Consider the following 24,367-nt stretch of genomic DNA (forward strand, 5'->3'; position numbering starts at 1 on the left):
TAAGCATGACTTTTGTTTACTTTGTAATTAAAAAAGTAAAGTCTATTTATTTATTTTTTTTATTTTTCGAAAAGTAACGTTTACAAGAAAAAAAATAAAACGATTATTACATAATATATAATATAAAATTGTATAAAACAATATCGGGGATTGTTACGAGTCACATATTTCGAACGGTGTGATGTTTTAAAATTTATCTATCAGCATCATAAATTTAAATTTGTGTAGTTCAATCAGCAAAACTCAAGCGGCATCTAAAATATTCATCGTAGTATCGATAATTATTTGCCAGCCCTAGAAAAATAATAGAAAGGGGACATAAGGGACCGCACGTGCGCGCGTCCCCCGCTTTTCCCCCAACACAACACCCTGATATTGTACCACATCGCGAAATGTTTAGTTAGAAGAGTCCCCACAAAGAATTGTTTAAGCTCTCTTCAGCATAATTGCAGATAAATAAGAATTGTGTTTGTGCTCAGCGAGGGCCGTACGCCGGCTATTGTGCGAATCTAATTGATAGTTCACCGATCACGGATTAGCCATTTAATTTTACTACAAATATCATGAAATAATACAAATGCCATGGAGTTCTGACTAATTTACTATTAACTAACTTTTTTTTTAAATCGCCAAAACGTAATGGCGTTGCGTTTTTTTAAATAATAAAGTTATTGAACGCTGACGAGATAACACAAATTAAAAGCATTAAAACAAAAAAGAAAGAAACACAATGAAGTTATTGAAACATCTACAGGTGATTTAAGTATATTTTTATATCAAAGCTACACACCCATTTGAGGTTTCCTCCAAAGCAATGTTTTAGGTGACATTTTTTTAAATAATTTATAATTCACTCGAATATTTAAAAGTAAGTAAGACATAACTTTCAATATGTGCTAAATAAAATTTTAATTGGAATTAGTCAAATTTACAACAGAGTGTGCGAGGCATAATTAACAAAGGTCACGGTGAATTTGCAAATTCAATCTACCAGAACAATAACAATCAAATAAGGCGTAATTTAAAGTATACCAACCTGCAAGTAAACATAAATAGGTTATAGATAATAGTAGATAAGATATGAATACAGATTACAAATTAAAAATCTTTCATGTAATCTACCTTCTAGGTACCGGTGATTTTTAATAGCCCTTTTAAATCTGTTGAATATCGTTTAAACGTAAATCGTGATAAAACTAATTAGTTTGGATTATTTACAGGTAGTAATTTCCAAGCACATTCATTGTCTTGGTCTCGTCGTGGAGAAAGGCCGACTGCTGGAACACTGCACGCTAAAATTTGGGTGCCAGAAGATCCTAAGATGTTCTGCAACTCAAACAGCATTGAGAAGAAAGAATAAATTTTACAATATTAGTCATAACAAATTTTAAAACCTGAATCTATATATTTCAGAATATTGTTATATTGTTAAAGTTATTATGTAACAAGCTTAATTGCGCCTCTATATTGTGTATATATTAACTAGTTTTTATGTTAAATTAAATTATGTTAATAACAGCGAACGCCATTTAGGTAATTAAATTGTATTTAAGTTATAATGACCATAAATAATTTGGTTTCCTTCACCATCATTTAAAACATACTTCCTGGAATATCTAATGATATTTTCATGTAAATATGACCGAAAATAGGATTACCAAAAACGTTACGAGTAAACGATAGACGATCCTTCGTATAATTTGTTGACTTATTCTTATTTTATTATTGGTGGAAAAAAAACCTAGGCAATAATTGGTTTTATACAGGTTTTCCGACAGTGGAAACCCATGGTAACATTACGCAGACATAGCGAAACACTGGCGTGTTCTCACCGAGAGGCGGGGTTGGCATGTGAACCAACATCTGCGGCCAATCCAACAACGCTGGATATTGATCGAGCAACACCCCAAACTGTCTGAGACATCAGATTTTCTACTTTCATGAAATATTTCAGTACTGACGCCATAATATATTGTACGCTAATTAGTAGTCATTGAATCAGGAACATCGTGTACCAACGAGAATTTGGAATAAATTGTATATGTAATCCGCATTCCTTATCTGAAAAGGTTTTAGGAGATAGAACCAACTTGATTAACTATTCCTTAATATAGTTTGGCCTAAGTTTCAACGGATTTCGTTCACTTATTACAAGAAGTTGTAATACTTTAAAGATAGAATACGAACAGCAAGCCCCACTACCTCAATCGGTAGGCTAAACGCAAAAGTTTATTACAATCTTTATATTTATCTGCCATTTGCGATACTACGGTATAAATTTTTTAATGCTACTGTACAGAAAAGAAAAATAGGATTGGGTTAATAAGTGATTCACAAAGGCGGGAATTTACCAAAATATGAAACATTGGATACACAAGTAGAAGAATAAATAAAAGGAGATACCAAGCAGTAATAAAGTTTTAAAATTTCTTGTAACGTTGATATATTCAAAGACGTCGTAGAAATGTTTTATCGATTGATTTTACCTTGGTCAAGGTACCACATAAAACGTTATCTAAGTGCTCGTGTCCAATAAAACTTCTACGTACTAACCGTGACTTTCAAAACCAAAATCCCCGTTTAAAACATAATGTTATACCTGTTTTGTCAAAGACGGCAGGGATGACATGTTTCATATAGATATTTTAATCTAAAAAACCAACGACAAGCTAGTATCGGGACAAATACGACTACAAACATGTATTGAATACAATATGACTGACCTGTTTGGCCTTGCAAGGCAATAAAGGTTCGCCTTTAAAATAAACACAAATAGTAATTTCTTTTTACTTTTAAATATTTATGTCGAATTATTAAGAAAATGAAATGCACATAAATTTATTTTGGGATATTGTTCATGTTATTACTTAGGTGATTTATTTTTAGTTTACATGTAGATGTACTTATATTTCATGTAACCTGTTGTTTCATTTAAAGGGTTTTAAAGAAAAAAAAGTTTTACTTTTAATTAATACAGCTTTATTTGGCATAACAAAATACACCTACAAATATCATTAATATGTAATCAGTCGAATAATTCACAAAAAAATCAGAATCGAAAATCAATTTGAAAGTAATTAAATTTTATATTAAATTCAGCTATGGGAACAGGAAAAAATTATATAGAATAAATCTTACTATTTAAAAACAACAGTGTCGCTTAAAATTATTACTAATACTACTATAATAGTGAAATACACCTCACTATCACCATATTCTTACTATTAGAGAACATTTATTTGCTAGAAAGAACTAATTGTATACAATTCGTGTCTCAATACTAGTGCGCAGAAGCTTTGCCAATGGTATGACGTCACGCGTTAACTGCTTACTAATAGCAGATGACCGCGGGTCGCGGTTGTTGTGAATAGTAGGAGAGTCATCAGCAAACGTTCTAGGCTTGGTTAATATGCATACAATCAGAAGCTACCAAAATATGCTAAAAGGTCTGAAATCACTGATGCATCATCGAGGAAAATGCCTACGTTTTAGCTACAAACAACTATTTATTTAAAATGCTTATATGAACTTTTATGTTTAGTAATTAAATATCTATAAAGCATTTTATGGTGCACACAATGGTGTTCCAAATTTCATTTGCATGTTTTTGTAATTACATTTTAACTGATATATATTTCTAGATATAAACTTTAGATGACTGTGAAGATTATTATGCTAAAAAATGAATTTAAAATTTTCCTTTATTTTTGCAACTATCCTTTTATATTTCTTATTACATGTAATAAAAAAAAAAACATAAAAAAGAACCATAAAACACTATGAAATACTACAAAAATGACTCCATTATTGCTAGCCCGGTATTTGCGCACATATCCCCGAAACAAATACATCGACTTCAGGTGATTCAGAATAGATTCATGCGTAGAGCCACGGGAGCCCCGTGGTACATGCGCAACAGTGATCTTCATATAGACTTGGACTTGCCCAACACCTGAAGTTAGCGTCGCGTCGTTATTTTGACTCTGCCGTCGGCCATCCTAATCCACTAGTTGTAAGTGCCGCCACTTACAAACCAATCGCACTCGGTAAATTCCGTCGGGATCATCGTAGACCTAGGAACATCCTTGACTTACAAGACGATCCAATCCCTATCGCTCGAGCTAAGGTAAAACAACACAGACAGATCAAACGCCGCAGTCGCTGTCGGCTGCGGACATCATTCTCGCGATACGGCCTCATAGCAGGAAGATTTTCTCCTATTAATAATAGAAGCGTTGCTGGAGTTTCTTCCGCCACTTCTTCTCCCAACGATAACGCTTTCCGAAGTGATAGTAATGTTAGATGTATTTATAGCTATCCGATAATAGCAACCGATCAAGCCGAGGTTCGGCCCTATCGGACACCCTTGAATCTAGTAACTATAACGAAGTAACAGCCCGAGTCGAGGCTCTTGAGGGAGCCCTCGAGTCTTGTTACTCTTAAACGAGGATCAGGCTAAGCCTAATTCACGGCATTTGCGCTGGGCCACCTCAAGCCCGGTGAAGCTGTAAATGCCTCTTCAAGGCAAACAGTGACTACTCAGTCACAAAAAAAAGACTCCATTAATTTGCATTTAATTGTACGATAACAGAATTACAACCTATTTTGATTTATCAAATTCATTAATGATTAAGAACAATTTTTTAATGTCACTACCAAAATTAAAACGTGGTACAACATTTTTAATACCAATACAAAAAAAAACTAACCGAAAAAACGACATATGTTTTTTAACATTTAAAAAAAATATAACAAACAATAAAGATTTTCAGTAGTGCATAATTTTTTCATGTTCATCATTAAACATTGTATTATCACATTATGTACCAGGTATACCGGTATGAAGTGAGCGTCAAGATACAAATGTCTAGATAAGGAACATTTGTTTAGAACGAGCCTTTATTTTTTTTTGTTTGTTTGCTATGACATCTGTGAAACATATTTAGTCTACATCAAGTCATTGAACAGACATCATCATATTTTTTCATCGTGTTAAAAATGTCAAATTTTGTACCAGAAAGTGATGATTTGAGGAAAGCATTAATTTTTTGTTTTCATTTGAAGAAAAGTGCTGCAAGGTCGCATCGAATGCTTGTCGAGGCATATGGTGAATACTTTGGCCAATACTTTGAATAAAATGTTTTTTACTTTCCCATTAATAATTAGTGATTTATTTTCACAAAAAAACGCTAATTTCATACCGGTATACCTAATATATCAAACAGAGCAAAATAACTCTTGTACATTTAAATAGACAATTTATATACTTTTTTAATATTTGGTACTTTATCAACATTAATATTTATTCATTTTTAGTTACTTTTCTTACATTAAAATATTTTAGAGACCATATGAGTAGGGGTTTATAAGCAAAACCCCATGGCAAGAAAATTATAAAACCAGAAAAATAGAGGCTGGAATATATGGACCACCATTTTGATATTACTTTCACATCAAAGGGTACCAAGCTCCAACCCATAAACACTATTGTGTATATCTTCAGAATGACATATAAAATGTATCTAGCAAATTTATTCTGCCACATTTCATGATAAATCGCAGTTTTACTTATAATACTTTCAAATTCTTTTTCCATGTAAATAATAATGAATTCGTTGAAGAAGGTAACATAATATCCTGATCTAGTACCATGCCACAGCGCTAAGAAGAACAGAGTGAACAGTTGACTCAGATTACGGTTACCTAAGAACTTGAGACGTTTATATATGTACTCGGCAGCAAAATGATTTGTATTACAATTGAAGCTATCAATATAATGTTGAAATTTCGTTGCACCTTCAAAGCACAGCAATTTGATGTTGCTACAGCCGTCCCAGTTAGATAACTTACCTGGTGTTTCATCCGCACGGTTATATGAAATACCAATTCTGATGCAGGATGCTGTCAAAATATTACACAAAATATTAGAAATAATATCCTCTCTAATGTTTATTTATCTATAATTATAGATAAAACTAATGTAAACATATATATTAATATATACTATACAACATTGTGTAATCATATTTGATAATTTATTTCCATTTTGTTTTAATTTGAATAGTAAAGTTATTATTTCAATAGAATCTTAATTTGCTTAAACAATACTTGACTTTACTTATTTTACACAAAAATATTTGTTGTGAAATGTTAATATTAGTCAGTATATGTATTTCTATATGTTGATAAACACTTTATTATAAAATCACAATACTTAAACCATATTTTTTTGTGAAATAATATGATGTAATATTGAAGAACATATCATTTCTTGGGCCTTTGTTTCACTACCCTTCCCTACAGGTTATCATTACAGTATACTCTTCCATATATCTCTATTAGCTGTCATATCTTAAATAAACTTATTTGTGGTGATGATTTTGTCGTAATAATCTCATTTCCAATGTCCATGTAACCATTATATGTTTATTACAGGTTATAAGGTCAATGGGTCATTTAAACTCACAAAGACGTGGTACACAGTGTTGTAGTTCAGTAAAGGCATATGTGGTAATAGTAAAATACAGCATTGTATTCAAATTATTTTAGAAAATAACATATTTGTATATGTAAATTGTTAAAACTTATAAAGTTACCTTCAGTTAGCAGCCAACAGGAGATGTATTTGTAGAGAGCAAAATGGGCCCACAAACCACAATAAAAGTGTCTGTAAAATATAGACGTCTCCCAAAACTCATCGGATAACATGTATTTCACATTAAAGACAGACCCTGAAAAAAATTATTGAAATAGGTGTATCTAGTTTTAAAAATGTGATACAATGCGAAAATATTTTGACAGAGTAATTTCACAGTTGCATACTAAGACCCACACACATACATTGACAATGTCGTCAATCAAATTTGTCGGTCAAATTCCTGTAGTAATAGTAAAATTTAATTTGATAAAAATGATGGCTTCTTTTTTATGTCGTAGAAGTTTCTTAATATATCAACAATTTTTAATTTTATGTTACAAATACGCAAATTATTTGTTATTGTGTAATTACTGGGAATTTATTAATTACTTTATAAAACTTACCTCCAACTTGAAATGCGGCCAAGTATGCTATGCCCTGTATTAGCCTCTTCATAGCTTTGGTCTCGTAAATATGTTTTGTATTCACTATTTCCTTATCAAATGGGAATCTTTCAGACAAAAAGTCAGAATATCTCTTAAACGAGAATATAGGTCCAACAAGAAAACAAGCTGGGAAATACACAAATCCAATAAGTTCCAACAATGAAGGTGTTTCACGGAGTGCTGTTTTTTTACTATTTTCTGATAATTCTGCGCCTTTTAAGAGTTTTTGCCCATCCCATAGATCAAAAGACAAGGCAATGAGCTTCAAAGTTAATACACAGTGAGGCATTGTCCATGTGATATCATAATTCTCTGATTCTGTCATTATGTAACCAACAATGAGATATGTCATGTTGAAAACAAATGATATAATCACATTCAGTTTGCCGGGTCCAAACATAGATGTTGTAAAATATATCATGAGTGCTGGTACAGTGTTGTGTATTATAGCTTTTCCAAAGTTGTACAATGCTATGTCTGCACCAGTAATAACAAAATACAGGTTCCTATATTCAGGGTATTTTCGTACATATTTATGGTAAATAATACCCAAAGGATAACCCAATAAAATTGATATTAATAGCCTCAGAGCTGGCTCAGTTGTATTTAATATATTGGCAAGAAAAGGGACGGGGCTGAGCCCTACCCAGCTTAATATGGAGAGAAAGAGTCCAAACATATTGATTCTGAAAAAAAATAGTACAAAAAAGGTGATTGACACAGTAGTACATTTTTAAAACTCCAGTTTTAGATAATTTATTTTATCTAGATCGTGTTGTCAAATAATAAAAAATACTATCACTATTTATTAGAATATGTGTTCATTTATTTTCAAGTAACAGAATGCACACACAATGTGTAACACTTGTTACTTTATTAAGAAGGACATCACAATTGTTGCACACAGAATTGTGAGAACGCCAATTTAACTAATTTTACATAACAACGTGGCATCTTATCTTTTCATCGGCAATTAATAGAAACGCAGGTAAAAACTAATTCTAAAATTAACTTCTTGAAATGGATTCTAAAATATCTAATTCAAATAATTTTTTATGAAGTTCTTAAACTATATTCATATATAAACTACTACTTATATTTATATCAATAATTTAAAGTAATATTAATTTAATATAAGCACTACTTACCTCTTATATCAATAACAATGTGGTTTAAATAATCTACAATTACTAATTCCCTAGCATTGTTGCTTCCTATAGCGATAACAAAGAAATATGAAAAATGTGACACCGCCGAGTACGAAGCAATAGCAATGGCCGATTCCCGAATCTTGCCCGATTCGAACCGATAGTATATTCAGTGTTGCTATCCAAAAAGAAGATAATGAGTGTTTTTATTTTATATACTCTTTGGTTTTATTTCTTTATACTTATTGATGTCTGCTTTTTATCCTTACTATAAATAGAAACTTTCACCATATTGCAGAAAATAAAAACCTACAGTAATAATTTCATGTATTGGTAGTTTGGTAGCTACAATTTCGTTAAAGATGTCTCCATTGATTTGCAACTTTTTTCATCTACGTCAATCAAACTCAAATTATGACAATTAGAAATCAAATCTAGTATTTTCAGTATTGTAGGATCTTTTGTAATTATTGCTCTTATATATAGACCGACAATACTCTTGTAAACCAGTGGAGTAGACATAAGTCAAATTAAATTTTGATAGCTCACTAGCGCCCCCTTGTCAACGTGAAAGAATAACACCAGTGAATTTAATTTCTAAATATGGCAATGAGTGACTGGCATTAGTTTAGAATTGTCACCGTCAATTTCCGTCAATTATTTAAATACTCTTTGGTCAATTTGATTTTAACTGACAATCTTACTTTGCTGACTTGACCTTAGATAACATTCTTAACATTGGCCACTTTTATATACCGTTTGACTAGGCATGGGTAGCTTAACTAAAATTGATGATTTCCAGTTCCGCTTACGGTTTATACTCGTATGTATGAAGAAGCAGATCAATGAACCGGCTCGTAGCTCAGCACAATTTGTAGCTGCATAGAGTTATCATTTGCGTTTCGAACTGCAAACTGTGAGTCATCATTCTTTGGCTCATATAGTTATATCACATCGCGATAAATTATGAGCTGCCAATTTATTGCGCTGACGCTTAACAACTAAATTATTCACAGCTGATGACACTGTCTAATGTGTGAATGAAAGGATGTTTGTAGAAGGTAAGGTATCTCCAGAACAGCTGCAAGATCTCGATGAAATTTGGTTTAGATGTACGGTTCCTGATGGACATGTTTGATTTACATATAAACTTAATAACTCCGCATATCTTATACTTTTTTCGCTTCTTTTTTTAAATTCTGGGTATGCGAAATCGCAAGTAAAAGTTAGTTGTTTACATATAAAAAAAATATTGCAATCTTTTTCAATGCACTATTAATCTTTACAAGAGGATACATTGAGAAGTAAATATAACATCTACTTTATCAATAAGTAGGTAATGTAATGTAGCTATACATATGCTGCAGTTTTTATTGATACCCTTCAACATTATCTTATTTCTTACTCTTATAACAAAACTTGGCAATAAAAACAATCAGTATTTCTTCCGTAAAAAGTTTTTTAATCATAATGCCAAGTCGGTCTATTCAGTACCTACCTAAGGGACATTCTGTATTACGTAATTTTTAGATTTTTTAAATACGCGTGGACAGAATTTGGGGGACAACTAGTAAATAATAAACAGACATGTTTCTTAGCTCAAAAAGGTTTCTACTTTAACAATCATACGAATTACTATGAAAGACGAATAGAAATGTTGACAGTTTTTAGGTTTTACCTATATTTTTACCATGGCTGTGTTATAATTATGATATTTGAAGATTTTTGAGGATAAGGTAACTCACAGCGACCATGTATTCTTTAGTGAAGGGAAATTTAGACATCTTTCACGAGATTCGCCACCGAGATTAATAAGTATATGTTGTTCCTCTACATACGACTTTAGCTTGAAACATTAAAATCGTCTTCGAACACTTATTAAGCCATACAAAATTATATCATCGTTCCCAACAATCACTTCCCCAATGATAACAGATTCAAAACAATACCACGACCAGTGTCTGGTCCAGGTAGCTTTAGTGCGCTGGATGCTGGCGGCACAGAGCTAAAATCTTATAGATTTAAATGTTACAAAGTAGCAAATTCAAAAATAGCGACAAATATTCAATACGCAGTACTTAAAGGTGAACTACGTGCTAACGATTCGGCACAGACGGCCCCACTTATCCCCCCGTATACATTTACATCTGATTTCGATCTTGTCACCGTGACCTCTGTAGGCCCAGGGCCGTCTTGACTATGATGGTCGCTACTGTAATAACTTAAAAAAATATTTTTAATAAAAAAACTATAAAGAGTACGGAAAGCTTTCATAGCATATTAGTTTTTTATTCTCCAGCCGACAGTTTCACGACGAGAAATCAATTTTTTATTTATAAAGAAAACTCAGACGTCCGGTTTTACTTCATCATGTGGTGGAGACGGTTTAGATGAATTTCCACTGAGATAGTGTGGTACTTGTAAGTTTCGTCAGTGTCCATTAAAACTTAAAAATACAACAGTTGAATCAATTAAGGAATGGGATCGATATTGTACAAAACCCAATTTAATCCGCATCATATCCATTTCAGTACATAAAAATAAGACTTCACTTAGCTTTTTAAGATAATATTTTATCCCTAACTAACGTTGGTTTCTGAGACCATACCGTATAAAATATATCGTCATCCCTTTCATTATCTTTGCTCAAACAGAGATATGTTTTAATGTGATCTTAGAAACCCAAGGTTAGTTAAAAAGACTTCTTTTACTTTCTTCGATCATACAAAATCATGCCCCTTGCATCATTTCACCCTGGGCAATAGGCCTTTTTGTCCCTGAGATAAATACGTCCCTGGCCATACTGGCATACCAATTTCCATACATCCATTTATATCCCTGAATATGTTTACTCTGCACGTGCTCTATCTACGTCAGTCTTTGCTGTGTTTATGCCTGCATTGGAAATTTCTAGAAGGCGGACGAATACAATTCAAGGAAGACTTGAAGATTTTGCCATTTGTAGATTAGCCCTTTAGCTGGGCGGTCTTCGTACGAAAAATTCTAAATATTGTCATTTTGTTAAAATGCATTTACTATTTTGTCTTTTTGTTTGCCTGAGCTGCACTTTTGCTCAAGTTTCAATAAAATATTCAGCGATGCTATTTAGTTCGGGTTTTAATACGTCGATAAAGCCGTATCCTACAGATCCATTACGTGATGAAGCTGTATGGCCGTATAAATATAGCAAACTCATCGATATCGGTAATGAACAGCATCACGCTTTAGGACGATGGTTTGGAGAACGATACCTTGTAAGCTTATTCATTTTATATATACAAATTGAACTGATTTCTATGGCGTCTTGAATTAAATTTGTTATTTAACATGTTCATTGTTTTCAGAATGCGTCTTTAAATCGATGTGACCCTGAAATGATCTCCGCACGCTCTATCGACGAAGATGTATCTATAAAATCGGCACAATATAACTTAGCTGGTAAGATGATTTTTAATATTTATCTGCTCCCAACTTCTTGACTTCATAAAATATGATCTGTTAAATTTATATCTGTGAATAATGAAACAAAATTTCTTTAGGTATGTGTCTTTCAAATATGAGCAACAACAATCTTACGAAAGCATATTTGGCCCAGCAACCGATTTTTATAACAACCGTACCAGTAAATGATGATGAAATTTTGGCTATGAAAAGATTATGTCCGGAATATAATAAACTCAAAAATGAATTTATAAACACGGAGTACTTTAAATATAGACTCAATTTCTACAAAAAACTACTGGAGTAAGTAGCTTTTTTTAACCATATTTATCCATTTCATATAACTTCAAACTGTTACTTAGTAGATTAAGTTATTTCTAAGCTTTTGGTACCTGAGAATGTGTTTTTGGCAGTGGTAATGCATAGTGTTAACTTATAATATCACCAGTTCTGAAAATGTTTTAAACATGTGTATAACAAAGATGGTACAGAGTATAGTGTGTCAATTTAAGGATGGTTAGTTTGACAATTCACTAGAGTTGGGTTGAATAAAATCGGTTATGAATCTTTTCGATTTTATCAATTGAACACATCAAGATTATTGTATTTTAATGAATATAAAAATTAATTGTGATTTTCTATTCCTAGTGTTTTTTTTATTTACATTATTTTACAAGACCGATCCACTTAGTTCACGGTTATTCGTTATACCGCTACGGTCCGACACTATGTCACCCGTCCATTAAATACAACAAAAATCATCAAACAAATTTAATTTTTCATAAGCATCAGTAGTCCAAACTAATCATCCTTAAATAAACACAATATAAATAAGTTCTTTCCTCTGAAATCATCTCTAGTTATAAGTTCAACAATTTTAATAATTTTTCCTTAATTTAATGAATATTTTTTAATGAATGTCTGTGTAAATAAATTTTAGTTACTTATCGGAACATACAAACAAGACCGTTGAAAGCTACGATGATATTAATGAAATTTATAACATTTTGTTGGTCGAGTCCTCGTACAATTTGACTTTGCCAAGCTGGGCTCAAGCGGTTTTTCCAAAAAAACTCGAAGATCTGGCGTGTTATAGGTGAGCTATTATATTTTAATTAGCTTAGTGTTTTTTTTTAATTAGGTGAATGTGATAATTGAAATGATTCCGAAGTTAATTATTTGCAATATTTTTTAATGTCTGGCAGGAACCTTAAGCATATTTAAGATCCAACTTGAATCCAATTGAGTGGCCAGTTTTTGTACATTTGTTAATCTACTTTTAACCTACTTAAATTTACGTAATTACCTTGAAAAACTTACAGTTCATTTAGAGAATATTGATGAAAATAATTTCGTCATAATTAAAAATTCCATTTTAATAGTAATAATTGAAAATCATACTAATATAATTGGGAATGTTTAGATGAATGAATGGATGTTTGTTTGAAGGTATCTCTAAAATGGTTGAACGGATCTCGATAAAACTTGGCATACATATAGAATATAGGCTGGAAGAACACATGGGCTACTAATTTTCTTTTTTTTAATTCCGCGCGGACGAAGTCGCAGGTGATATGTAGTATTTCATATTTTTCAGTTATGCTTTGTCATCTGCAACCCCAACTATGGCCCGTTTATTGGTGGGACCATTGATCCAAGAAATTGTGAGTAACATGGCTTATACAATGTTGGAGATGCCAAATGATGTTACATTGTCAATATATAGTGGAGATGATAGCACAATAGGTAATGTTCTGAATGCTTTGAATTTGTTTGATGGGCAATGTCCACTGACCACTGCAACAATTATAATGGAACTTTTATATGGCAAGTAAAAGTATTATTTTTTCACCTATTAAATTTTATTAAAATTATGCCTACATAAAAATCGTAACGAAGCTAGTTGAAAAATTATCAAGGTTTAAATCAAAATCGAATTGAAACATCTTAGAGGCTCGCAACACATATGTGTTTCCCCTGGTGTTGCGGATATCCATGGACGTCGAATCAACTAATAGTAGGCAATCGTTTGCTCTTTCTCTTAAAAAAAACCTTTGAATATTATAGGTACGATAATTTTGATGGATGGATGATTGTTATCCTCCGGAAATGCTGAACGATTTTTGATAAAATCTGATACATATTTAGCTTACAACCTAGATTAGCAAATGGGCTACATTTGTTTTTTTTTTTTCAATACATATATAACAATACATTCAATTAAATTTTTACAGATAACTCCACAAATGATTTTTACGTGAGAATATTGTATCGGAGCAACAAAGACATGGTTGAACCCTTTGCTATAGACATACCTCATTGTGGAACCCCATGTGGATTTAGAAATTTTACTCAGATATACCGTCATCTTATGTCAGTTGATTGGAAAGAAGACTGCTACAAGGTATATATTGTAATAATAAAAAATGTTCTTAATGACACATTCACATGATTATATTATTTGGACACTAATTTATTATTATTTCAGGACGAAAACGATTGGACATTTACACGAAAACTTATAATAATACTGTTTCTCCTAATATTCTGTACTTTTGTACATTGCGCCTATTATTTGTGGTTTGCCATTGATAAAGAAGCTTTGAGGTGAGTTGTATGAAATTATCAACACAATAAACAAAATTACTCATTAACCCATCAAACGTCACGACGAACATCTATATGATCTGACATACTTCGGCATATATTAAATCCAATATAAACAAATGTTATGATTTTTGTTTGTACTGTTTATCATTACCTAAATAATAAATCGTTCGTAATCTTTTTGGATGAATACACACAAAAGTGTATATGTTCATTTAACACAGCATAGACCAATGGTTCCCAAACTTATTTTGTCTACTGCCCCACTTTGAGAATAAATATTTTTAGCGCCCTCTTATTTTCACATATTTAAAAACCACTATAACTTCAAATTAAATTAAATAATTATTGCGACCTATATATGTATATTAACGGAGAATTCTAAACGAAACTTTTACTATAACCCGCAACTTGAGACCTGCAGCGCCCACAAGGGGGCGTTATCGCACACTTTGAGAAAGACTGGTATAGACGAATGTTAGTTTTATTTGAACAAGTTAATTGATTTTTTGTTTTTCTTTCAGCGAGGAAGACTACCCAGATGTTATGATGGTACAAGTGTTTACATTTTAAGCTATTATGATGGGAACTCAGTCCTCATTTATAGTGCCTTTCACTTAACCCTTTTTAGTGTAACTTAGTTCAGTTCAGTTTTTGGAATTATTCATTGTTGGTGTCTCACATTCGTCTTGGAAATAATTTTACTTTGTTTGGTTTTTCATAATTTTATATAATAAAATCTTTACTAAAACTTGTTATATCGTATGATTTAACTTTTAAATAATAAAAATTCTAAAAGAAAAAATTGTTGTTTGATTTATCTTTTTTAAGAAATCTGTCAAAACCCAAACAAAACCGTCTAGCTAAAGTACGAAGCCCTTTAAATCAACAAAATTACATTAAAATACATTTAAATGTATTGGTTTTCCTTTTATTCTGTTCGGAATTCATTCTAAATTTTTAAAAACCAAAAGACTAAAATCGAACTTGTCTAAATCTGAAAATCTCTCACTACCTATATGACAACTAATAGTGCAAATAGTAAGGAACAAATACACCTAACAGTAGGTTTCCACTGCGAAGACACTTGTTTTATTACATATATTCCCTTTCATTCTCTTTGACAAAACATAGACAACGATATGTTATATAAATTAATACAAGTGTTACTCCAATGTAAACCCAGGCGTTTGATCTTTTACAGTGTAACAAAAAATACCCCAAGCGTTTTTTTTTATTAAAGATAACGCGCCGAGCAGCGCGTACACAAAATAGCAGGTAAAGCAACGCCGAGCAAAAAAATGCTATTGTCTTTGTATGTAATGTAAATAGATTTAGGCATTAAAACAAACCAAATATTATGTCTACTCTAAAAATCGTGGTTGTTTCTAGACGATTATTAGATATTATTGTGTAATACAAAAATAAGTTCCTCTAATGAATAATATTTCATACTAATATTATAGATAGGAAAACGTTGTGTTTTTATATGTAACGAATAAACTCAAAACTAATTGTTTGATTTCAAAAATCTTTTGCCATTGTAGAGCTACATAAGTAACTTAGACTTTATTTATTATAACTAACGTTTAGTAAATATTAAAAAATAATTCTGAAAGCCTTAAAATTTGCTTTTTTTGCATTACGTAAAATGTTAGTCATATGAAAATAATGAACGCGAGAATTGTACATCTCAAAGTGCTAATGGTATATAAGAGATTTTACATTTTTCACACAATAACCACTTTTCGCTTGAGAAAAATGGATTAATTTTAGATAAAAAAACGGATGAAAATGGATAATTCATAACAACTGAATTCGATTCACATATATTTGAAGTCCGAATCGATTCTTTCGCTTTAATCGATGTTTTAAGCAGCTAACTGCAGCTCTCCTCTCTATGAAGCTTAAAATGATAGATGTCAAATGTTGCCTTCTAAATTGGCCCAGATTTGTGTTACCCATAGTAACACAAATTTTTGAAAACAAGTTTGTAAAGAATTGCACTTTCAAATCAGCGATACGACATTATAATAATTAATGCGATGATTATAGGTTCCAATTTCACTCCAATAGCAGAAACACAGACCAGCTACAAAGTTTCCGAAGAAACATAATGCCTAACTTAAATTATATTAGTACAGTACAGAGGCCTAGCATAGACTGCTTTGCCTCACTGGCGCCAGTTACTGTTTTACATTATGCTAGTTATATGCCAGCGCTGCTTTTGAACACTATTGTTTCACTGTACTGGCATAATGTAATCCAGGCAGCCCAGTGGCTTTTAAAGTTGCCATTGTGAAGAACAAGCAATGACTTGGATATTTACCAGATATTTATCAAATATTCGCTATAATAAAAATAATAGTATAACTGTATATTAGGAGAAAATATTTCAGTTAAAGAACACATTTTTTTCTACATAATAAGCCTTATCCACAAATGTTATATAAATAAGTTGCAACATTGAAAACATAGAAAGATAAATATTTTCTTAATTACTTAATAGATTATTGAGGCATAATATGGAAAACAAAAGATATTTCTTAGAAAAAAGAATAGCAAATTCCTATTGGAGTGGAATTTCTTTCAGCGAAATTTTATGTACTAATTCTATATACCATAACTGAAATTCGGACTGCCATCTTTGAATATAAATAATCTATGTAACAAACGCGCATATACATACACTCGTATACATTATATACTTATATATATTAGTAACGCTACACGAAAATTATCAATTTAACTTTTAAACAAACAATTAAGAATAGTAACTCATCATGAAAACTCATATAAATATAAATATTAACTAACCAAATAAACTTGTGATGTGAAAGTTGGTATAAACAACAGCAAGGTTTGAGTGAACTCTGAAGATGTGCATAGCCCTTAATCAGTAGGCGGAGTGAATAATTAAGAACAAACATAAGAAGACTACCATATCAGTCCAATTAGAAATCTTATACACCTTTCACATTAGCCTTGCAACTGAAATTCGCCGTAGAAAGTTCATATAGGTAATTGAAATGGACAACAGGCTGTATTTGGAAGGAAGCCTTGATCGCAGGAAGTCAAAGAAGTGGACGCCAGCAAGTAGGAAGATAAGCTATTGTATACAATAGGAATGAAATGTGTGTGGTAAGCCTTATTTGATATTAATAAAGTTTGCTTTCTCTAGGGCTTAATTTATATGTGAAATTTAAACTGTGTACTGTAAAATTCATTACTGATCTTGTTTCGAGAAATTGTTAATATATGAGAGACATTCATCTATTTGATATTAAAAAATTGGAACGGATACTTAAGAACCGTACAATCTTCTTATTAACAATATGTTTATAAAATGTTAACATCAATGCTTAATTCACAGTTAATGTAATTTCTTTTTTGAGAAATTCTGTCAAGTTATCTATCAATTGTTTGGTGGCATATTAGTTTTTAATATTCCTATTAAATTTCAGCAGCTGCGAATGCTAACTGCTTACATTATGTTAAGCATCACAATGAAAAAGGAAATGGTGTAGCTGGATGTTTGCCAAGCCTTCATATTAAGGTAATATCAATTATTATTTTCCTCCTATTTTATATATAATACAATTAATACATTAAAAGGAACGCATGTCTGATAAATAAAGTCCAATTCTTTTTAATACTATTTGAATTGAGAAAAATAAAATACTAAAATTCTCTACCATTTATTGATATCGTTTAAATTTAAAAGAACATTTCTTCTTGTTAAATTTAAAAGTGTTTATACTGAGTTGAAGGAAAATGATATAACATATAAAACCAGTATGAAATGTAAAAAGGAATCAACAAGTTAGACTCAATGAGTTATACTCCATTGCAGTACATTTTGGAAAAAGTTTAATATAAACATACTATAGAAAATTAATAACAAATATTTTTAAAAAACAATAGAAATAGATGAAGCTCAGAATAATGACAATAAAACAGTGCATTAACAGCAGCTACTTGGGTTAAAACAATTTTTATTGCAGTTCATAAACATGATACGCAACATGTATACGGCAAAATGTAAAATAAAATACTTAAGCAGGTACTATGGACATATCTAGAAATATTAAAATTTATTATTAGGTAGATGACATCACTAAATATAAATATTGCAAAATTTTATGATCAAAAAATGTAATGCATATTATTTTACAAAAAGTTCAACTGTAATAGTGGCCTTAGAATTACTACAATGCTATTAAAAAATAATTTCATATTAAACAAATATTATATTTTAGTATTTCAACTACATACAGCTGATATAATTAAGAATATTTACTTTGTCATTATTTCTAGTATATGTGATACACCATTTACAACTTTATATTGAATTCATTAAAAAATACATTACTATTGATAGAAAATTTTACAAAATAACATGTGTTTTGTAAGGTCAAATTGCAGATGCCAATTGTTAAAATAAAACACAATGTTTGTGCATTAAAATAAAAGAAACACTTATTTATAAACATGTGCATAGTTACTAGGTTTGTTAGACATAAATCTTTGCGCTACAGTTTGAGGATTAAATTATTAGCTCAGCAGTAGCAATTTAGTTCTGCTACAGATATTCTAGTTATCATTTGTTCTATTTATTTGTTGAATTAACTTGCACTTTAATTCCAACTTGTAATAAACATGTCAAACTTTTTTTTGTTATTGCAACATTGAAATTATTTTAATTTCATTTTGGTTTATTTTTCTAAACAATGCACAATTCTAAAAGATCTAGGTTATAAACATCCATAAATAAGAGTTATCCATTATTATTTTATCAATTTAGTGACAATTAACTGTTCTATGTCGCTGCTGTACACATTTACTTTCATAATCTTTGGCCAATACAAGCATTGAAATGATCTTACCTGACATCAAGCAATTTCGTAACAACTTCATCTTAAGAACTTCATTAATTTTAAAAAACAATTCAAAAAATATGTATAATAGTAAATATGTACTAAGATATTATTTAGTTGCTTTCCTATATAAAGGTAAAGCAAGTGTAATATCATAATGATTTAAAGTAGAAAAATGTTATAATTAATGACAGATATTTTAGCTTATATTACCTAGATTACAACAGCAGCAAAAACAGCTAAAAAAATTTAGACTGATATATGATTAACCCTTTTTATACATTAAAAACTACAATGGAATGATCTAGCTTCTCTAATTTGGATATTTTAACAAAAGATCAAAAAAAATAATTAGAAATGAGAAAAATGAAACATCTGCATTGACAGCAAACAAATTACGACAAAACACATGTTACATAATAAATCATAGGTAAATAATTTAATTCGCTTATCTCACCGCCATAGCACATGTTATCTTACAATCTAAACAAGTTTCATACTCTTATTTGGTAAATTAATCTAAAAAGGCAAATTACTCTTAACCTGAAACAATACGTCATACAACCTTTTCGTCGCTAAGCAAGAAATTAATATAAATCACTCTTCCCTTCATTCACCATTCATTCACACGCACATATTTCTTCTTACTTAACAAAGTCTTGAACAGAAATCCGACATTTCGTTCACAAATATAAATACGTCACATTATTAAACCACTACAAACTATATAAAAATTCCCTCATTGCATTTTGACTCGCCATAAGTCTTTAAGATTAGAATAACGTAGCACTTTTAAGATTCCTTTTGCATTAAAGAAATTTGGAGCCCTTAATGACTTGGACATGTAACTTGACACTTAAGAGCTAGATCTTAGTTGTGATGACGGTTATATTGCTTTCTTTGTTGTTACATTTTAAATATCTGCACTTAAATAAAGACCTAGTATTTATTATAATATAATTAAAAATATCCTTCACGCATTCTGCACTTTTTGGGAACTTGTTTGAGGGATTTTAGTCCAACTTAGTCATCTATATCTAAATACATTCCCTTGTTCGACCTAAATACAATTGTGTACATATTTATTTTTAAACAGCTCTGCAATTATTTAATCTAACTCTAATAAAATTACTTATCAATAATTACGATATTCTATTTACTTTTATATACTAATACTCACTAGATGGAACTGGAAACATCTAGTTATAGTATGGTCCAGTTGGTGGTGGTGGAGGGATGGTTGGTTGATAAGAAGGGAAAGGAGGTGGAGGGACAGTAATTTGTGTCCCAGTCAAAGAGGACATGCCCACGCTCACAGGTGGGTAACCTCTTGGTAGCATGCCAGCGGTACTGTATGTAACAGATCCTGCCATTGATGTTGCCGTTGTACTTTCCACTTTCTGACTAGTGTTGCAACCATTGATACCATTCATGCCAGTACTTCCATTTGTACCAGCTAATCTATTTATTTCATTTGAAAAGTCAGATGATTGTTGTTTATCTGGACTTATTTTAGCTGCAATTAAATTTTTTTTTAGTTACACCCTAAATGTTTTCTTATAATTTACTAAATATGTTTTACAGCCTTGGTTATTAAATATTTTTGAATATAAAATAATTAACAAGCTTCCAATTATTTTTTATCTGATTTAGCATTAATGTCATGGTTACATTGTTGGATGTTGTAGGTAGTCTTAAGCTATTAAAATAGTCTACTTATACCATTTATGATGAAGTTTTGCCTTAATTGAAATTATATCAGGATGTATAAACTATTACCACTCTAACTTACAATGTTGAAGTAGATCAACAAAGGCTTGTATAACATCTGTTGATGGTGAATGATTTACAATTGAATTTGTTCTTCTAGGCAATGCCGATAAAGTTTGCAGAAAACTTTCATCCAAATTACTTGAAGCACTGGAACCCTAGAATATTAGTATAAAACATAAATAGCCATCAAAAATAAAACTTATCAAAAACAAGAAAGTGTCACAACTCAGTTATTCTACCGTAAAAAGTTATGAGATTCATGTAATACCAAGTTGTTAAATTTATTACATGGATTCAGTCACTACTTAAAAGACCTAATATCTTAAATGATTACATGTTTATGTAATTTTAATAAATATAAGATAAAATATTTGAATGTTTGCAAAATTTGACATATATTACTAGGATAAATTGTTTGATGAATCGAAAAACTTACCATATCTAGTACATTCCTTGGACTACTTAAAACACAATCCATAAGTTGTAACAAAAATTGTTTTGGGACTGTGGACATACTCTAAAAAAATATAAAAAAAAAATTAACAAATTGAAAAGTTTATTTAAATAACTTTAATAGGAATAAAGTAAATAATTACCGAACCAAATGTCGTTGGGTTTAGTTGAGACATTATATCATGTATCTGTATTTGTGGGAAACCCTAAAAACCAAAAATATATTATAACTTTAAGTTGGAATCAGAAATTAATTCCAATTTGCATGTTTCTAATGTATATAAACCATCAATAAATATTTATTATATGTTAATTTGGGGACAAATTAAATATCAAAACAATTTTAGTAGCCCGGTATTGCTATGTACATATAAATTAACTAGGTGTCACCCGCGACTCCGTCCTAGCGGCTTTAAAAAAAACTTAAATAGTAGTAGTAGCCTATTTGTTCTTCCATACTATGTTTTACATTTATGCCAAATTTCAGCGAGATCCATAAAATCGTTCTGGAGATACCTTCAAACAAACATCCATCCATCCATCCAAACATTCCCATTTATAATATTAGAAAAAAGTAAGAAATCATTGTTATTTTCAAAATAATAATAACATAAATAACCTCAATATGCTCTTCCAAAATCCGAAACAAGTCAGCACTAACAACAGATCTCAAAAGTTCTTTTGCAGTTTTGTACTCTTCTAGGTTCTTTTCATAAAGCAATTTTTGATATTCCTGTTCACATTGTAGTTTATCTAATTCCTGTCGGTATATATTGATCCTACGAAAAAAAAAAGTCAAATAGATTGGGTTACAGATTACTTGCTTGTGATTTGTTTTTATATTGACAAAAAAAAACTAAAATGTAATAATTCCAGTTATCGCTTCCATATCCAGCGTGTATTATTTATATAATTATGTGTTATAGTTTAGAAATACGTAATCGCCGCGCAAACGTTTTAATACGCAATTGTTTAATAATAAGAAATCCCCTATATGGAAATTTGAGTTTTCCATGTTGTCAAAATGTAAATTTTAAACGTTCAATCCTAATCAAGATATGGGTAGAAAGCCAATATAAGGAGAATAGGTTAAAAATTAAAGACTAAATATTTGTTGACAAAACTTTATGTATTTGTTTATTTTTTCGCACAGCATGTTATATGGAATTTTCCGAAAATGCGCGCTCAGGGAATCTTGAAGTGAAAACTTTTTTTATCCAAAGTGCTGACCGTAATGTGAAGCTAAGGCAACCTAAGAGATATATGTGGCAAATGTTGAAGACTAAAAATTCGCTAGATTTAATTTTTTATATAAATAAAAATGCGCTTTGCATTAATATACTCGCTAATACATTTATTTGTAATGGAAGGAAACCACTTGTAAAAAGCCACAACTAATATTAATAATCAGTATAATTTAAAATTATAATTAATATATACTTTCAGATTATTTTTCATGCAGACAATATGAAGGACAAATTGCAGTATTTCCAAACCTGATCTCGCGTTGAACACAGTTATCGCAATGCGCGTCTGCTACATTGTTGTCCCCTGGCTTCCTTATTTTGCTTGGTCCAGCTGAGAACAAATCAACAAGCGCCGAGCCAGATAGAAATTGATGTAAAACAACATTATAATATGAGCAAACTTTGAAAACATAAGTATTTGAGTTTTAAAAACTTTAAATTTAACATAAAAATTAAGTAAAGAGATTTCTTTTAAATGCTACTAACAAACTACTGATTTTTACTTTTAAATAATTTTGTACAAAGGTTGAGAAATCACCTTTAAAGACTTTGTAAATTTACTTCAGCGATTAAGTTAGACAATGTTTTTATGTATTGTCAGCAAGGTTTAATGTTTATGTAAACAGCATGGCTGGCATATTACGCGGTGGAATAGTTTCGCATGAGACTCTTGCAAAGCCAACCACATGAGCATAAATGTACAAAAACTAAAGGTCATTTAAATGTTACACATTAAAAACTATCAAATGTTTACAATAGCTTGAAGTATTAAAAAAATTGGTTTTCGAATACTTGAGTTGTTGCCTGACTGGCAGCAGTTAACTTTAATGTTTTTTTTTATTATTCGCTGAAGCTGAAATCTCTTTGTCTGTCTGTTAGCAATCAAAACAAAGATTTTATATAACGCTAAGCATTTAGTTAAATTGTTAATTTTTTATATATTGTCAATGTATAAATTAACTCACCTTCAGGTAAATTTGATGCTTTATGCTTCACAGCAACACTACTTGCCTTTATTTGATTTGGTAATGGTGGTGGAGGTCTGCTTGCGTCAAACCTTAAATTGAATTTTATTGCAAATTAAGTTGGTTTTGATTTCTTCACTGCTTTAAAACTAAATGAGAATTTATACATACATGACAGGCAGAGGAGGAGGTGGTTGATTCATTGGAAAAACCACTGTTGTGCTTTCAGGAGGTTGACCAATTGGTGCTAAAAAATTAGAAAATATTATCTATAGTTTACAGCAATAATAAAAAAAACTCATGTTTGTGTATGTTTTAGGCACACTTGTGAACAATGATGAGCAATAAAGAAACATATATTAATATTGTACTTTATAGTAATATTTCAACATTGTAAAGACAATGTGAATGGAATGGAATGAAAGTAACAAAGGCAACAACATTGAGGCAAACAAATTAGAGAATATATAGCTATATTCACTGAGACGTGTTAAAAGTATCCTTATGTCATAAAGGTTCATAATTATTATAAGAAATGAATTTTTTGCTTAGTTTATAAGCTCTAAATACAGAGAAAAGTATTTTAAAATAATGTTATCTGAATTGGCCTAAAGTTTTGCACTTATTTTTAATTGGTGCTACAAATATTTTAATCCTGAAAGGAAATTCTATATTATTTCTAAAATAAAACTTTACCTGTATAAACAGGAGCTGTGGTGCATGGATCACTTGGGGAAGCTGTAGGAGGAGGAGGCGGGGGCGGCGGGGGAGGC

The 24,367-nt window shown here is 30.8% G+C and overlaps 3 protein-coding genes across 3 annotated transcripts in view; 1 reads left to right on the plus strand and 2 right to left on the minus strand.

The window, feature by feature from the left end:
• Window positions 1-3,404: 3,404 nt before the first annotated feature.
• Window positions 3,405-8,366, minus strand: nes (lysophosphatidylcholine acyltransferase 3 protein nessy). Its single transcript, XM_013323960.1, has 4 exons — window positions 8,232-8,366; window positions 7,042-7,769; window positions 6,597-6,731; window positions 3,405-5,901 (listed from the first exon to the last, which is right to left on the minus strand). Exons 2-4 carry the CDS (start codon window positions 7,760-7,762, stop codon window positions 5,303-5,305), a joined length of 1,455 nt encoding a protein of 484 aa, XP_013179414.1. The 5' UTR covers window positions 7,763-7,769; window positions 8,232-8,366; the 3' UTR covers window positions 3,405-5,302.
• Window positions 8,367-11,232: 2,866 nt separating this feature from the next.
• LOC106126474 (venom acid phosphatase Acph-1) lies at window positions 11,233-15,004 on the plus strand. Its single transcript, XM_013324161.1, has 8 exons — window positions 11,233-11,485; window positions 11,576-11,669; window positions 11,771-11,975; window positions 12,613-12,768; window positions 13,270-13,499; window positions 13,907-14,076; window positions 14,161-14,279; window positions 14,804-15,004. Exons 1-8 carry the CDS (start codon window positions 11,258-11,260, stop codon window positions 14,850-14,852), a joined length of 1,251 nt encoding a protein of 416 aa, XP_013179615.1. The 5' UTR covers window positions 11,233-11,257; the 3' UTR covers window positions 14,853-15,004.
• Window positions 15,005-19,855: 4,851 nt separating this feature from the next.
• Window positions 19,856-24,367, minus strand: part of LOC106126372 (protein diaphanous homolog 1) — a 5,472-nt gene continuing 960 nt past the window's right edge. The window contains 9 exon segments of the mRNA XM_082930818.1: window positions 19,856-20,672; window positions 20,949-21,084; window positions 21,366-21,446; window positions 21,526-21,588; window positions 22,002-22,161; window positions 22,879-22,960; window positions 23,595-23,686; window positions 23,766-23,841; window positions 24,291-24,367. The exon segment at window positions 24,291-24,367 is cut by the window's right edge and continues 5 nt beyond it. Of these exon segments, the coding sequence (XP_082786944.1) occupies window positions 20,356-20,672; window positions 20,949-21,084; window positions 21,366-21,446; window positions 21,526-21,588; window positions 22,002-22,161; window positions 22,879-22,960; window positions 23,595-23,686; window positions 23,766-23,841; window positions 24,291-24,367 (1,084 nt within the window). The 3' untranslated portion in view covers window positions 19,856-20,355.

Source organism: Papilio xuthus, unplaced genomic scaffold (genome assembly GCF_000836235.2).
Source record: "Papilio xuthus unplaced genomic scaffold, Pxut_1.1 DF825017.1, whole genome shotgun sequence".
NCBI classification, from domain to species: domain Eukaryota; kingdom Metazoa; phylum Arthropoda; class Insecta; order Lepidoptera; family Papilionidae; genus Papilio; species Papilio xuthus.

Excerpts from the sequence above, each read along its gene's own strand:
- nes (XM_013323960.1), bottom strand. The coding sequence starts at position 7,762 with ATGTTTGGACTCTTTCTCTCCATATTAAGCTGGGTAGGGCTCAGCCCC. Across the intron at positions 6,732-7,041 it reads GGCCGCATTTCAAGTTGGAG|GGTCTGTCTTTAATGTGAAA; the intron begins GTAAGTTTTATA and ends AATTTTTTTCAG. Across the intron at positions 5,902-6,596 it reads CTGTTGGCTGCTAACTGAAG|CATCCTGCATCAGAATTGGT; the intron begins GTAACTTTATAA and ends ATATTTTGACAG.
- LOC106126474 (XM_013324161.1), top strand. The coding sequence starts at position 11,258 with ATGCATTTACTATTTTGTCTTTTTGTTTGCCTGAGCTGCACTTTTGCT. Across the intron at positions 11,486-11,575 it reads GGTTTGGAGAACGATACCTT|AATGCGTCTTTAAATCGATG; the intron begins GTAAGCTTATTC and ends CATTGTTTTCAG. Across the intron at positions 12,769-13,269 it reads GAAGATCTGGCGTGTTATAG|TTATGCTTTGTCATCTGCAA; the intron begins GTGAGCTATTAT and ends CATATTTTTCAG.